The sequence below is a fragment of the Sander lucioperca genome, chromosome 1 (assembly GCF_008315115.2).
Source record: "Sander lucioperca isolate FBNREF2018 chromosome 1, SLUC_FBN_1.2, whole genome shotgun sequence".
NCBI classification, from domain to species: domain Eukaryota; kingdom Metazoa; phylum Chordata; class Actinopteri; order Perciformes; family Percidae; genus Sander; species Sander lucioperca.
The window spans coordinates 41280938-41298091 of NC_050173.1; the positions used below are offsets into that span (position 1 = coordinate 41280938).

The window sequence follows — 17154 nt, forward strand, 5'->3', positions numbered from 1 at the left end:
TTGGATTGAAAGCTAATGTGATCACTCGTGGTGACTTTCGTGACCTTCGGGATGTTGAAATATGTCTACAATCACGTATAATTACAAAACTGATTGTGCAAGCCATGAGAATTGTTTTGCTCTTTTTGGAGATAAACATTTAAAAATAACTTTTCTGGTTGCCAACAGTGACTCACGTGAGTGCTGGTACCAGAGAAATAAGGCCACTGACCAATATATCTGGCTTCACTGTAAAGAATAAACATTTGATGGTTTGACATAACATTGTGGGTGACTAGGCTCCTTCAAATGTGGAATTGAACTGAACCAGTGCTGAATAGTTCAGTTTGTTCATGAGCTGTTCTGATGTAAGACTCACAGATGTAACTAGATTTAAAGGGGCACTCCACCGATTTTTACACAGCCTGTGAAAACAATTGTATAATGTCTTCCATGGCTCTGAAGCTCATTACGGTTATCGAGGCTTTTGGTTTAGATGATTTAAATGTTTAATAGAAAGCTTGTGATAAAATATTTCAGCTGACTAAAAAAACTGGCAAACTTGATTTATTCCTACAGAATTCATTATAAAAAATGTCATGAGTAACTTTTACCGAACAGGGAGGACAGAGGCTTTCCACTACCCACCGCTCCATCACACACACACACACACACACACACACACACACACACACACACACACACACACACACACACACACACACACACACACACACACACACACACACACACGTTTGTTTCACTATCTTTGTGGGGACCCGTCATTGACATAATGCATTCCCTAGCCCCTTACCCTAACCTTAACCAAACAGTCTTTTAACCTTGTGGGGTCCAGCATTTTGGGCACCACAAGGCTGTGCAGACCCCACAAGTATACTGTATTCCCCCGGTTTTTGGACCCCTCGAATATAGTAAAACAAGCACACATACACACACACACACACACACACACACACACACACACACACACACACACACACACACACACACACAGACAGACATGAACACACACCCCACCCTTTTACTCACTCTATCTCTGTAGCAGGAAGTGAGGCGTATGCTGGAAGGCTGTCTGTAGTCAACCCACTACATTACACAGAGGGAGAGAGGGAGAGAGAGAAAGGGGGCAGAGCCATTGGGCAGAGGCTGATCCATACACACTTTCAGAGCCACACACTCCCATTCTCAGACGGCAACACTCGGGTGTGCGCAGGACGATATGCCGCAGTCACACCAAAGTCTCGAGACCTGGACCATGCTTATCAGACTGACTGTGGACTAACAGCAGGGGGATATTTTAGAAGAAGGGATCCTCTTATCTTATCTGTTGGAGTTGTCACTCTGGGAGCAGTTTGGAGAGTCGGTGGTGAGTGTTCAGAATACAGCAGCACTTAACTCCTGTGTATGGCTCACTGAAGCTCTGCCGAGAAACTCCTGTGTTTTTGGTTGTAATTTAAAAATCTGACTCGTATCCGAGCCAAGAGCTGGTTGCCGTAAAACCTTCAAGTCTGGAATGTGAAACACGACTTTGATGTTATTTTGGATCTGTCAGTGTGCAGTGTGTGCTGCCAGTAAAAGGGGTGTGTGTTATTTATATTGGGGGGTTACACAAGACCTTTGGCAACTTTGAAAGCAAAACAAAGATGGAGCTCCTGCTGTGGGGAGAATGTGTTAGAAATGGTTTATAAATACAGCGATGATTGATTGATGCATACGTCTTGGAAAAGTTTCGAGCGGCTAGCCTAGTCTCTCTCTCTCTCTCTCTCTCCCTCTCTCTCTCTCTCTCTCTCTCTCTCCAACTCGAGTGCCCTTTTCTCTTTGCCATTACGAAGTCAGTAAAGTTGTATTTTGGGAAGCTAAAGTCACGAGTCATTTGCACATTCTTGGCTTTGGTGTCAGCTTCTATTTCTGAAGTGGTGGGGCAAAGGTCCGGGGTATGTATGTGTGTGGTGCAGCCACGCCGTTACTCCAAGGAATTCTGTTTATGTTTGCAAGGTGAGAGGTGGTTGGATGGTCAACTGCAGCTCAGAGGGGATGTTGGTAAACCCTTTAAGCCTGGATGCTGTTTTCATTGACAATCACTCCTGAGAACTCCTCTCCCCCCTCTGACCTCCCCTTCCCTCCTGTTCCGTGCTGGGTCTAAAGTCTTGCATAACCAGCGAGTTTAATCTTTGTCCTTCTTAAGGGTCTGGTGGGTTAAAAAAAGCCGGTGTGCCCTCTCACCACTTACTCAGTTAAACAGATTAACAAAATGAGGAGCCCCCTCTCCACCTTCCTCCTCCAGCTCAGACCATGGGTGCAGATTAGGGATTGCACTGGTTCAGTCAGACGGCAGAATGGATCTTAGGCTTTGGTGGTGGGCTGATGGGCTCGGAGAGTGAAAGGCTGTTGATGCTTGTGGAATGACATTCCAGACGCCCAAGCTTGTTGTATAACGGGAGGGGAATGCGAGGCAACCGAGGCAGTGGAGATGTCAGTCAGTCAACTGAGAGAGAGCTTCAGTGTTTAATTTGAAAATGAGATTCTGGCTGCCTGTCTGACACCAGCTCATACAACGTGTCTGATAGCAGCACATTTGGGAACATTTTCAAAAGATAATAGTAGAGGATCTTTAAATGATCTCTTGTTTTATTGGTAACATGTATACTATCTTGCTACTAACTTGTCAGTTGCCTGTAAAGCACTTGCAATTGCTCTTGGAGTGCTATGCAAATAAGGTTTGATTGATTGAAAGTAGGTAACAAACCCAATTTCAATGGCAACACAGTCAACAGTCAAGCTCTAAAAGGAGACATTCGTGCCAAAATGAAATGTTTTAAATTCAGACAGAAAAATGATGCCCATGTTTTCTAAGGCTTTCATTGGATCTGTGCTCTCGAGGAGTTTTGTTAACGTAAAGTTTGTAAAACATTATGAAACATTATGAAAGTACATGTTAGTGACCTAACGGTGTCTTCTGCATGTCATCTTTAAGTGCTACAACAAGCCAGGTGCATTATGGACAAAATCACCCTTTAAAGGAAGTGTTTCAGCTTTCACCTTTTTACTATGAAAGCTTAAACCATGTTTTGTCTTATGGGTTTGGAAAGATTTCTGTGTTTTTACTCTCCATATCATAAAGTGACAATTTGAATATATTGAGCTTTCATAAAAATCAGTCATAATTACGACTTGGATGTTCACGTAAATGCTATTTAGAAGTCAGAAACTGGTAATTAGGGAAACTCTGGTATGACATAAATGGGGCATTAAGCTGCTGTACAAAAAGTAATTTTTTATGTCATGTTGTAGCCTTTCTTATATTGCAAAGTTGTTGATTTAACATTTCTGGCTTGTTTCTTTTTTGATGAGTGGTTTTTGGAGGTTTTTCTGTCTATATGTGCTGCGTCTTTATCTATTAATGTGCCGCATGTTGTCTGTTGTATTTTTAATAACTTATGCAGAGTGAATTCCCCTTGAAGGGACAATTGAGTGGAGTGAAGATAAAGATTTTTTTAACATTGTTATATAAAATGGTTTGAACACAGCACATATATATATGTACAACAGTATTTTGGTGTGCAGAGTGCAACAGCGAGAATCTGTGCTCGTGCCGTGCTCTGTTATAAATGAGTTGCATACGGGTTCAACCATCTGGCACATTTCTTATCTTTTTCTTATCTGGTTTTGCAAGTTTGTCAGCCAACACACGCTGTAGTTCTCGGGAAAGAAAGCACAAACCTTACATCATTTTCTGGACCTGAATGTCTCAGTGCTGAATTATTAATGGCAAGTAAATTGTGCACACACTTCGGCAGCATTAGTAGAGCTAATAAAAATGACATACTGTGTTTGCATGGGTCAAACTTTGCAGTGTTACGGTGTTGATTGCTGCAAAGATGCCAACACCCAAAAACAACCAAGCATCCACTGGGAGAATCACATTTTCGTTTTAGACCCATTTCTTGTCTGATATGCATTCACCCACACAGCAGATCTCACACTTTATGTTTGCTCAGGACTAGTCATAGAGCAGTGGAGGCTTTAATCTCCAAACAAGACACATTTGTTAGAAAAACCCTCCCACCCCCTCACTCTCCACTTCCATAATCCCTTCTTTAATATCTCACATTGCCAGTGGCATTTGCCTCCTGCAAAATGGAGGATTGGATTACTAATGCCAGGAATGTAATGGAGGAACATGATTGAGCATGTCACTTTGGTGTTTGCATTTGGTGGCCTAACGTGTTTTGCGATGCGTAATGGGTGGAATCACTACTCGCTTTTCCAAAGTAGAGCCAGCCAAGGGAGGCTCAACAGGATCAGAGATGGTACCGACTCCAAATGTCTGTAAAACCAGATCAAAAGCACTCGTTTCTCTGAAGCTGCTGCCCAGCTGACAAATCATCTTTGGAAATAAGTTGCAAAAGAATTACGTTTGTCTTCTTGTGAGAGAAAACACTGAGCTCTCCATACTGTAGCTCTGTTTGAGCCTGTGGTGGAATTCAGGCTTGTGTATGTCGGGGATACAAGCAGAGTTAAAACGCATTAAACTGAAGCTCGGCCAAAGGAAACAGCAACCATCAGCATTAACCCCCTCACTGGCTTTTATGCGCTGAGCTTGCTGTGGTCCAATTCAGTCACTCGCCTTGTCTTTGATTTCAGTTTATGCTTCTCAGCAGAAGTTGACTGTAATCATGTGGACTTATTTGACAAAGTGCTAGTCAAGAGGCATCAGAAAGTTGACAAATTAGTCAAGTAAAATTGCAGCCCTGGCAGAGAAACAACACAACAGCTGACAAAAGAGGAAAAAACACAAAACCCAACAAAGGCTTGTCTGTGAAAGGAGGCACGAAAGAGAAAAGCAAAGCAAGCTAAATGGACTTTTAGAAAATAAAGGCACCACACAAATCATTATTTGCTCTTTGTCGAAGTTGCAGGAGTATCGCCAGGTTTGCAGTTGGCTGTAGTTATTTTCCAGCCTGCCCAAGCTGCAGCCACAACATGTAGCCACAAGCCCTGGGCTCCAAAGCATTTAGACCATGCTGTGCCTGAGGTCTGCACCTGTGTGATTGATGAAAGCTTCAACGCAGGTAGCTACACACCTGAACTCCCTGCTCACTTCACTGTGAGCACTGAGGAGAACTTTCTACTCCTGCAGTTACTCAGTTTGTCTCAGTTACATAGTGAAGTAAAAATAAAAGGCCTCAACAGACCCAGTTTATAACTTGAGAAAGAACAGCTAGTTAATCCAAGGCACAAGGATAAAGACTGCAATTAGAGATCATTTCCATTGGTGATAAATCTTCCGCTTATTTTCTGGATTTATTGTTTAGTCTTTTAAATGTCAAGAACTAGTGATAAATGCCGACCACAACTTCTCAGAGCCTGAAAAGACGTCCATAAATTGCTTCTTTCAGTCCAAGAGATATTTCATTCACTGTCATATTTGACACAGACAAGTAGCAAATCTTCATATTTGAGAAGCGGGAACCAGCAAAACTTTAAAAAAATTACTAAAACAATTAATTGACTATCAAAATAGTTAATTCTCTTGTGACTCACTAATCGAATAATCAATGAATTGTCGAAGCTCTAAAAAAGTTAAATAGAACATGGAAATGAAATTAGAAGGTGAGAAATAAAATAAGAAAATACAAATGAATGATTAAATTAAAAAGAATAGTTGCAGATTGTTATAGTAGTTTGTTCAATTGTATGCATGTTGTATGTAATAATCATTTCAGCTCTAAAACATGAATAAATAAATGTTGTCAGCTTCCAGGCCACCTTGACTCAATGTAAATTTAAAGATGAACGTCTCACTTGCTGGTCTAAATTCCCAGCTAGTGAATCTAAATAATGCAAAACAACACGAGGCAGGCACACAAACTCGACAGCGGTCTGTTCTTTAGAATCACTTGAGTTTATCTTACTAAGCAATCAACAAACCAACGAGATGTGGGTCACATTCTGAACCGAAAGATGTAGATGTTAAAAATAAAAAAAAAACAAGGAAGTCCTTGTGTCTCTGCATTGAGGTCGGTTGCTGGACAAAGGCTGCATTCTTCACCAAACCCACAAGTTGGATCTCCTCATGCTCAGAATTTCCATGGCTGCTGCCCTTCTTAGAGACATTTTGGTCTCTGCTGCTTTTAATATTCCCCGGTCCTCCCCTCATTAGGAGTGAGGCATACTGTACAAACTGTGACGTCATGAAAGTGGACTTTTCCAGAGGCGGGTGTTTCCCTCCAGGTGGGAGTGGTCACAGCTGAAAGGAGGAACTGTTTGTTCAATGCTGCTCTGTTCAACATTTTATACAGAAATTCCATACTGCATATTTAAATTGTTGGGCAGAGACTAACCTATAGACTCAGACATTTAAGTGATCTGTCTGTGCCTCTTGGCTGTCGGTGTGAGAGTCCAAACTCAAAAGAAACATACCATTTACAGATTTCAAATACACATTAGACTGCACCGATTTTATTAGATGTTTGTATTAGATTGTTTCTCATCATTTTATTCAATTCCTTTTTTCCAATCCAGTTTTGGGAAGCGATCAGCAGGCAGCTTGCGGCGTGGATGTGAGTGCATCGTCCTGGAACCCTCAGAGATGATTGTGGTGAGTCCTGCTTTTCAGACTTTTAGCACACAAGTGTCAAACACATGAAATAGAATGGTTATTTATATTTGGACAAAGCTTTTCCCACCCAAATGATAATTTCTATCACTTATAGCCCAAAACCTATTTTGTTATTTTATAAACCATAGAGGCCTATCTCACTTACTGCTTACGGTGTCCACACACCGTACGGTGTACAATATTCCGTTTGATATCACATTAGACAGAGACAAACAGCATACCCTCACCCTACCCTTCTACCCCTTGAGAAGCTGGAACTAAAGAATCTTTTGCATTTTTCCTTGAAAAATTAATCGCCTAATCGTTACAACTCTAGAGATAAATACTTAAAACATCCAACCTTAAAACCATTTCAATTCATCCTTAACCACACTTTGTAGTAACAGAATGATTGAGATGAATGATATACAGTATAATATAAGAGGAAAAATGCGGTGTTTTATAATCTATTTTCATGGTTGTAAGTGTACGTGTCCTATCATTTATAACTTTCACAAATCCATCCTCGAACAGATTCATCTTGAAAGAGGAACACAGAACACAATTAACATGATTAATAATTTGTTGGCCAGCTGCAGGCAACAGTGTGTTGCGGGACTGAACAAAGCTGTTTAAATACTTAAAAAAATACTGACTGCTTCAGCCAGCAAAACTGTGCACACTGTGGCAAATAAAACATGTCACCATTTAGATGGCTGACTGACCATTTATATGTTCATTTTGGATTTGGTTTAGAGCATATTATACTGCCACCTTAAAATCACACACATGCATGCACCTACACACTCACTCTCCACCATCTCTAGCACATACAAAATCCGCCCCTTTGTCATCTTTTAAAAAAAAAAAAAAAGCAAGACGTGAAATATAACCCACGTCTTAACAGTATATAATAACGACTAGTTGGCACTGCTGCAGCCACAGCACATCACATCACATCCTGTAATTGCTGTGTCTCCATAAGTGTGCATCGTAGAACGAGGGGCTTCTGTTAACTGAGCCTGTATCAGCTACTCACAATCCCCTCGGTAATAACACCCTCTGCTCTGCTCGCTGCAGACACTTTCTGGCCTTCCCCCTTTTTCTATAATAGGTGCCAACCCGCCCTGTAATTACTGAGGAAGGTTTTGTGCTGCTGAAATATAGATACGTATGGATTAAACCCCCCTGCTACAAGTTTGAGTTACACACAAAATGATGCACACTTGCAGTTACAAATATGACCAAAGCGGCTAACACTTCAAAAGAAAAGAAATAATAAGCCGCTCACATGTCCGTACTGTACACACACACACACATGCATGCACGCATTGCTCTGAGATTTGCAATTAGACACACAATCACACTTATGCTCTCGATCACACAAGGCTCCCCTGCCGTTGTCATGGCAGCAGTTGGTACGGCAGAGAGAGAGATTTTTGTGGTGTACTTCCAAAGGCTGCGCGATGTGAAATGTGAAGCCGCAGTGAAAGTAGCGAGTGAGAGGAGGAATGGGTCCAAGACGAAGAAAAAAGAAACTTAAATATGTCATTCCAGCTGCATGACCCAAAGCCGCCAGGCAACAGAGTGGTCCTATTTAACCAATAATACTTAGAATAGAAAACTGCAGAATATAACTTCACTGCCTGCTCTGTCGAAGTGGCATTCTTTGCCAGTTTCCACTTGGAAAATGTTCCTTTTTTTCCTGCCTTCAAATCATTAAAAATGGAAACATAGATTTTATCGTGTTTAAACATGTAATTTAATTGTGGTTAATACGTCTAACAGAGACGGAGAGAGCTGAGAGTGTGTCTATTTCATCAGCTCGTCTTTTACTCTCTCAGACTCCATCTCTGTTTATCACCGTCTTGTCAATCAATCTCACCATCTCACTCCAGATACCTCATGCTCTTTCTCCCTCTGTCTCTCTTTTCGTGTTGTGAGCACCCTTTGACGTAGGTGTGCAGCCCACACACACTTCTATTATTACGCAATGAGAGGGGCGGGAGGCAGGGAAGAGGTGGAGGTGGGAGGAATTGTAGATTGAGTATAGGAGGTTGGGTTTTTGGGGATTGTGTGTGTGTGTGTGTGTGTGTTTTGGGGGCGTGAATGAAGATGAAGAGAGCCACTCCCCCACCCCCCCCTCACGCTGTATCCCTCCTTCACTATCATTTCCAGGTGGACTATATGGATGAAAATGAGGAGTACTTTCAGCGGCAAGCCTCGCACAGACAGTCCCGTCGGCGCTTTCGGAAGATCAACCAGAAAGGGGAGCGGCAGACAATCATCGACACCGTGGATCCGTACCCCACCGGAAAGCCGCCCATAGCCCGGGGATACCACACGGTGAGTTGCAGCCCTGTGCTACAGTTCTGTGCTTACCCTCGCTGCGGTGGATCGCTGTGCGCTCAGCGTTGCTCTTGTTTTTGTGGCGTGCTTCTTCTTGAGAACCTGTTGTGCAGTCTTGCTTCAGATCGAAGCTGAACATGTGTCTTCCCTGTTTCACGACTTTGTGTTTTCTCTCTGTGCTATAGCTGGCCCTCAGTTGTAGTTTGTTCTGTTTTGATGTCTGATGTCTGGTGTCCTGGGGAAGGGTACCCATGTCCCCTAAAGGGGCATTTTCGAGCCTGTTTTCCTAATCTTTGCACTGAGCTGTCCTCCCTATAGTGTTTAATTGTTGTTTTACCCATCCTTGCTAGATTACCATGGCTACACTTGCGTGTAATGTTTTTTTTTAAGCTTCTGCTGGCTGTAGTGTGTCGATATACCCTCTCTGTAATAAATGTTTGTAGTTTGTTGAGCATCCTTAATACTGTAGGTTCTCTGCGCTATACGTGCGTCTTCGAAAATCTGTTTGTTTGTGCTTCTCATTGTTGTCAGAAAAGCTTTCTGATGTGAATTCTTTTGAGGTTTTTAGCACTTTTCTATTCAGCGTTTGCACCATAACACACTCCTCACCAGTGCTTCGATTTATCACTTGTCTGAAGTTGTCTCTGCAGTTATGAGGATGATTAAAATGTCAGCATATTCCAAAGCAAATTCAAGGTGTTATATAACATAATATAACATTTATGTTATATTATTATGTTATACATGTAACAATTCCTTGGATTTACAGGTAAAATGTGCCCTAGAGAATTAAACTTTTCCTCAAATGCATGTTGCTGTTTGATGATCATTGAACCAAGACGATTTTTGTGGTAGAAAATAATAAAAATCGAAACTCTGCTACATGCAATTCGGTCCGTTTTTGGACTTTTCTCTAATATTTGCTTCTGTCTTGTGAAGTAGTGCACAACTTTACACACATCCTCTGACCTCACAATTCTCATAAGCATGGCTTCATGTAATGGAGTCACAGTCCAAAAAGGTTGAATTCCACAGTTTTAAAGAACTGCACAGCACCATGCATACTGGTGTATCTCCGTTGACTGTTGAACATTTAAATTAAACATATAAAAACAAAATATCTTTTAGTAGTGCCATTTTGTAAAGGCATTTATTTACAGGTTAACCTGGAAAAAGTGAGACTGTTTAGAAGACGTTCCAGCACTATTAAGATGTAATTTACATAAAGATAATCTGTTCATTTATGAAGACAAAATATGATTCTGAAATGTCTTGCTTTGGAAAATTACAGGCAATTTCTTTGCCGTACATAAGATGCAGCAGAGGACAGCAGTTGACGATGTGAATACAGTATATTGTGATTTCATAGTTGTTTACATCAGAACTATGTAGAGAGAGGAAATGGAGGAGGAAGAAGAGAAACAGTTCTTAGACAATACTTCTACTAATTAAATCCTGTTTCGGCATGTTAGTGGCTGGACAAGTCAGAAAACTCTGTTTTATATATAGTTGAAAAATAGATGGATGGCAGAATGAAAGAAGAAATGGGATTTGGTGCTCTGACAGTGAAGCCTCATCCAATCACAGTGTGCATACTTGTGTGATGCGAGTATTGACTTTAACCATGTGAAGGGATTCGACTCCAGCAGAGAAAGAGTTAGTTTCCCCGTTGCGTTGCGCCAGGACTCTTCCCCTCTGTGCTTTCTTTCCCTGGGAATAGGAAGCACAGCATTTTCACACTAATGATGCAAATACCCAGCATGCAGTTGTTACACACAGCATTTCCTGTTCTGCACAATTTCACTGCATTCCTGGCGTTCCCGCGGGGGCTCTGTCAGTGTACCCAGTTCTTCTTGGAACATTGTAAAACAATCACGCTTAAAAAGGGGAAAATGCTGCAAACGTCATCTTCCTCCTGCCTCCCTCCAGCCCCACCCTGTTTCCTAAATTTAGACTTGCTGTGTTTTTGTTTCAAAAGACTGCACTGAACTTTCGCATGGCCCGACATCTCTTGTCACACCCTCAACTCTCCTCGCTCTAGTACCGTTCCTGTGGGAAGGATGGAGCAGGTGCCATGGCAACCAGCAGTCCCAAATGGGCTCTGCTCGAGTGCACTTAGAAGTACAGTAGGAAAGGGAGCTAACTTAACATGAGTGCAGTATGCTGCTGCTGCTGCTGCTGCTGACAGAGGGGTGGAGGGGAGCAGAGCGACAGAGAAGCTGAATCTGGGCGGATGCTAAGCTGACATAGCAAGCTAATCTCCAGCATTTAGAATGCCAGGCACCGCTCAGATTTTCCTCCCTCCTACCCCAAGGCGTATTTAGGAGGTGAAAAATGCACCAAGGAGAAAATTGGGATTGAAGAAAGGAAATCTCTCCAGCAGGCAAGGTTTTAATTCAGCTTAGTCACTCCTATGAAGGCAGATGTGATGAGAGGTACGAAAACATCAGAGGAGCCACTGATCTGAAGGTTTTAAAGCTCTTCGAACGTGAGAAATACTCTAGACAAATCTTTCAGGCTGAGATGATTATTTTCATTGTTGATTACTCTGTTGATTGTTTTTTTTTTATTGTTTAGTCTATACATGACATAAAATACTGAAAAAATGCTCATCACAACTTTGCAGAGAGTTGATGTCTCAAATGTCTTGTCCAGTCCAAAACTCAAAGATATTTAATGTACAATTCTAAAAAACAGAGAAAGATGGCACATCCTCACATGCTAAAAGCTGGAACCAGTGATTGTTAGGCATTTTTGCTTGATAAGTGACTTACATTGTTAATCAGTTATCAACGGTGTTGATTAATTTCTGCTGATTGATTAATAAACCAATTGTTTCAGCTCTTGTTTTATTTAAGCCATATCTCAAATATTGGATTTTATCTTAATTCATGTCACAGACAGGACGATGCTGGCAGACCATAATACCCTTCTTAGTATGAAGGGAATAAACAGTGTTGGAAGAAGATCTTTTTGTTGAAGTAAAGCTATAAATAGCACAACTTAAAAATACTCTGTTACAAGTAAAATTGTTATAATCAAAATGTTACTAGGTAAAACTACAGTATTATCTTCAAAATGTGTCCAAATTAAAAGTCATTATGCCGTACACATTGTGGCCCCCTGGTCGGAGTTGTAAATATTTTAATATTGGATTATTATTATTGATGCATTTATATGTTGGTAGCATTGTTGTAGCTGTTAGTTACTTTTAACCATAGTGTTGGGTAGTTAATTCAGTAACAATGCAACATATTTTACAAATACCTTAAAAAAAACTTTAAGTACAGTACTTGAGCAAATGAACTCAGTTACAAATGTTGCATTTGAAGAGAAAACATGTTAGGAAACAAAGTTAAATTGTTGGTTATTTGAAGATTAGGTTATTTCATTGTATTATTAAGTGTGAAACCTGTCATTTAAAACTTAACAGCTAAGCTCTGCTTCTGTGAACATGATAAGATGGGATACACCAAGGCCAGCCTCCATCATCTAGTATTGCATTCAATCCTGAAATAGCTAATGCTTTGCCAGTAGCAGAGTGGCCTTCATAGACCTTTTTCACAGCAGACATGTTGACATGTCATAGTAGGAAAAGCACAGGTGTATTGAAAACCATTAATGGTGGCTGCATTCCACTTAGGAGAGGCCCTGGTGTTGTTCATGCTGACTCACTGAAATAGCTTACTGGGACACTTGATGGAATTGAGCCATCATTAAGGTTATCAATTTCAGCTGTGCTTTTCCTACTATGACAAGTCAAAATGTCTGCTGTGAAAATGGTCCATTGTTGGTGAGAAAGTGTTCTGTAACTATAAGGTCACAGGTTTGATCCCTGCTGTGGGCAGAGTGTCTGTGAGCAGTTGTGTGTCCCTGAGCAACACAATGAACGTGCTCAGTCATTGGAAGTTGCTCTGGAGAGTGCCAGCTTAATACCTAAAATATAAATGTAATTGTAACCCAGCGGTGGAACTCCCACTGGGAGTGCTGACACACACACAGCTCAGCCCGGCCCCTACTTGCTATTTTCTGTATGAAGTGAGGATTATTTGGCTTTCAGGGTTCAAACATAATTCAAGTTATTTCTTGAACGTTTTTAAATACAGAGTCTGGCCTTATATTCATGCAAATGAATGGCTTCATTTGGATCTGTTTTACAGTTATCACTGGAGAGAGAATAAGTGTGGGATAGTCTTTGTTGGATACATAGACTGTTTCATTAGCTGGTTAAGGTTACAATATGTCTATTGGTCTTGAACTTTTCTTGAAATCCATTAACATGCTTCACAACTCAACAACATAATGGCAACATGAAACGGCAATTAAATAAGTTTTTTGTAAGATTTGTTGCCAATAGTCTCATGTACCCTCAGGTCTCTTGTGAGGCTGATTCAGAGCAAGAGGAGCTTAAAAAATGCTTTTGCTTTTGTTCTAGTCTTTGTTGATTAGAACTGTCACCAGAAGATATGAAGGGTCTGTCTGAAATGAATCTATGAAGTAGAATGAAGGTTAATCCTCTTTTATTTTTTTTTACCTCTATCTCTGTCTATGCGTGAAGATTTATCTCCATGTATCTGAAGGAAGTTATGCTCTTCTTCTTGTTAAATGTATCTTGTTATGTGAAAAATGCCACATTTTACTTGAGGGATCATGTAGCTGATGTTCATATCTAAAATGCCTGAAAATGAACACAGCTGTCAGTTTGAGCTTACATTTGTAGTTTGCCATCATTAGAAGCAGAGATCCAGGAATTTAAAAGGATTAGGATAGATATATTAAAATACATTTCTGTGTTCATATAGGGGTCCTGGATAAATCAGGGCAGTGAAAGAGGAGAGTGTTTATGATTCAACACATGTCTCCTGTGTGCTCAGAGCAGTCGGTTAACACTTGGGTGCCTTATTCCAAATGGACAGCAGTTATTTCTAGCATCTCCCTCTCTCTCTCTCTCTCTCTCTCTCTCTCTCTCTCTCTCTCTCTCTCTCAGTGGTGTACTCATGCACGTGCGCGCACACACACACTTGATTTTTGCGTATTCTCCATCGCAAAGGCTCATAAGCTCCAGTTCTCAGTTCTTCTTAATTTTGAATTTTATCTCAAACATGCTATCTTTTACTCTAATATCAACAGCCATTTGCTGCTGCCCACACACACACACACACACACACACGCACACACAGATTTTCTCCTTGTGCTGTCTCTCAATTTGAAATAAAATGTTGACGTGGCTGCCATCAGGGCCCTTTGGTCCTCCTTCTCGTCTCTTCTGCTTTCTTTTGAACTCCTCCTTAGCCCCAGATACCCCAAACTCTCTGAGCAGATGAGTAATATTCCTTCTCTGGGTTTACTCATTGGCCAGTAGGGCATCCAAGACTCCAAACAGCTGTTCTATAATTATACAAGCAGCAGGAGGCAGACAATCAATACTCCTTTTACCCTTTTCCTCCACCCGGGCGGCCTGGTGGTTAGCGAGGCCGCCCCCTGTAATCAGAGGTCACTGGTTTAATCTCTGTAACAGCCAATGTGCCCATCAGCAACCGTGCTCTGTTGGAGTGTCCTTGACAATGACATTGCTCACTTAACTTCTGACTACTTTTTAATTGCTTTAAGATATATATGGAAGGGGAGTTACTGCAGATAAGCGTGATTCCCTCATCAGTTTCTCTGACAAGTATTTATGTTTGAAAGCTCTTAAAGTTATAGTGCATAGTTTCTGTCTCCCCCATGAGGAATTCTAAGTAATGACAACAATTCTGTCGGTGCATCCACATGACACAAACCTTCCGTGATCACGTTTAAATATAAAACATCCGTATGAGATGATTCTGAGACAACAATATAATTGTAGTAAATGAATGCAAAGATTGGCAGTCTCCACAGGGTATTATTGTATGTGGTTGCTTTATAGCACAGCTTCACTTCACATTAACTTTACTCCCACTGTTGACTAACCTGTTATTAGGGCTGAGAAATGAATTGCATTTGTATCAAATGTGCAATTCAGAAGAGTGAACTTTCAATGCACAAGATCTGAAATTGTAATGTCTATATTATAAAGCTACAGCCAGCGGGCTAGCTTAGATTATGTAACAACAGGGGCAAGCAGCTAGTCTGGGTCAGTCCAAAGGTAACAAATCAGCCTACCAGCACCTCTAAAGCTCACTAATTAAGAAATGATATCTCATTTGTTTAAATCTCTTCACAAATCAGAGTATAAAAATATTTTGTGGTTTTATAGGGCCAGGCTAGCTGATTCCTTCTATTTCCAGTCTTTGTGCTACACTAAGCTAACCGGCTGCTGGCTTTTTTTTTTAACATGGTATTGATCTTTCCATCTAACTAGAGAAGGCAAGAAATCAAATAAGTGTATTTCCCAAAATATCCAGCTATTCATTCAATAATATTGTGTATTGAATTAGCTCATCTAGCCCGTAAAGCTCGGTTAGCATAAGCAGCTAAAGTGCAGAGTACTGTCTTGGTATATGTGAGCTTAAATTCAAGTATTTTCTTTACTTTGAAGTTAGCTTTTCTCTCTCTGGCTGACTGATTTGAAAAATAGAATCTCTAGTAGGATCATTCAACCTGGCAAAGCAACGAGCAACGTGTGATTGTTTTCATGTAGAAACAGGCTAAATTTTAATTATGTCTGGTAGAGGAATGAGATTGAGGCTCAGGGATTTCTCCACTATTGTCTCGCGTGTTTAAAGGTAATTGTGTCAAAGCTTTCAAAGTTAATTTGGAAAAGATAAAGTGATTTTTAAAACCACCCCACATCGCACCTTATAATCAGAGTCTTATTGTCTGTTTAGAGGTTGAATAATGTCCTGAAGTGGTAATGAGGAGGTGCAGAAGTTAAAGTCATATGTTCAGTAATCTGCAGGCATGCTGAATGGATGCATGTGCAAGCCAGAATAATAATGTGTGTGTCTGTGTGTTCCCTACCTGTCCTTGGCTATGAGAGCACTTAGAAAGTAGAATTTTCACCTTGAAAATGAATCAATCTGCTGAGTCCCAGAACAATGGGATTCTGCCAGTAGGTTAATATAATATTTGTTGTCAGTACAAATAAACTTGTTTCAAGGCGTTGGTCGAACATTGACATGAGTTGAATTGTCTGCCATAGGAAGTCATTAATAAAAGTTTGTATTCTCAGTAGGCATAATGTAAGTTTTTGGACTCACAAGATTTTAGGATGCAGTCACATGCAGCAACATTCAGTCTCTGTCTAACATAGACGTTTTATCTCAGTTTGGTGCAGAACGCAGCATTTTAACATGTCAGTGAAGCTTTCACCTGCAATTTCTCACATCCTCGACTGGCAGGTGGCACATCTGATAACTTTCATTTCCTCTGCTTCTTTTCATGGCTCTCTCCTTTAACCTGGCTCCCAGGAATGCAATAAACCTCAGGTACCGTATCTATTAACAATGTTGTTTGTCGTGTGTTTACTGTATGTGAGTGTGTGTGTGTTCTGCTTTTCTACGTTTTCTAGCTGCCTGTATTTGTGTTTCCGCTGGTGCTTTTATCTGCGTCTGTTCCTCATTTGTGGTATCTGTAGCTTCTGGTAGACTCCCTTAATAAATACTGTACCTTCCATTTGCTGGCATTGAGGCTGATAAAGGCGCAGAGGGAAGCCTGCATCACACTCCAATTGTATTACCTCTACAGCAACAACATCAATTTCTTATAAAAACGCTCTGTCTTCTGATCATACATATTATCCTGTTTTTGATCTGAAAAATGAGCATGCTTGGTTGAGAATGGACTTCATCACGTCGCCGGCTGATGAAAGAGAAATGATAAACATCACTCTGGTACAGCTTATGGGCCTGTAAACTGAGATAATGGCAACAATTTAGCTGATTGAGGTGCATCATATCTCAAACACCGTGCCTCTCTGCTGATGTGCTTGGTAATGGTATTGACTGTCTTTCGGCTCTATGGATTATATTATCCCTGCTGTGTGGGTGTGGTTCTGTTGGGTCTTGCCTCACTGTTGAGGCAATCTACTGATGGTGCTGTTAATGTGCTAAGTGTTGTGATTATGATGGCTTTGAAAGACATTTATCCAAGCATAACAAAGCTGTTCAAAGATGAATTCACCATTTGTGCTGCATGTACACCTAGTATTACCATTCCCCAATTGGTCTGGAACCAGTATATATCATATTTCAGTATTTCATCATGGAGTCCTGCCGTGTCCG

General features: G+C 40.8%; 1 protein-coding gene across 11 annotated transcripts in view; it reads left to right on the forward strand.

The window, feature by feature from the left end:
* The window catches only part of rapgef2 (Rap guanine nucleotide exchange factor (GEF) 2), a 121711-nt gene that overhangs the window by 57032 nt on the left and 47525 nt on the right, over positions 1-17154 (forward strand). For 7 of the 11 annotated variants that reach the window (XM_031317180.2, XM_031317172.2, XM_031317179.2 and 4 more), the window contains exons 5-7: positions 6526-6601; positions 8780-8947; positions 16342-16359. In XM_031317180.2, coding sequence (XP_031173040.1) covers positions 6526-6601; positions 8780-8947; positions 16342-16359 — 262 coding nt within the window. Of the gene's footprint in view, positions 1-1093; positions 1367-6525; positions 6602-8779; positions 8948-16341; positions 16360-17154 lie in introns of those variants that run through there. The other 4 variants (XM_036004337.1, XM_031317178.2, XM_031317181.2 and 1 more) reach the window with 2 other exon arrangements.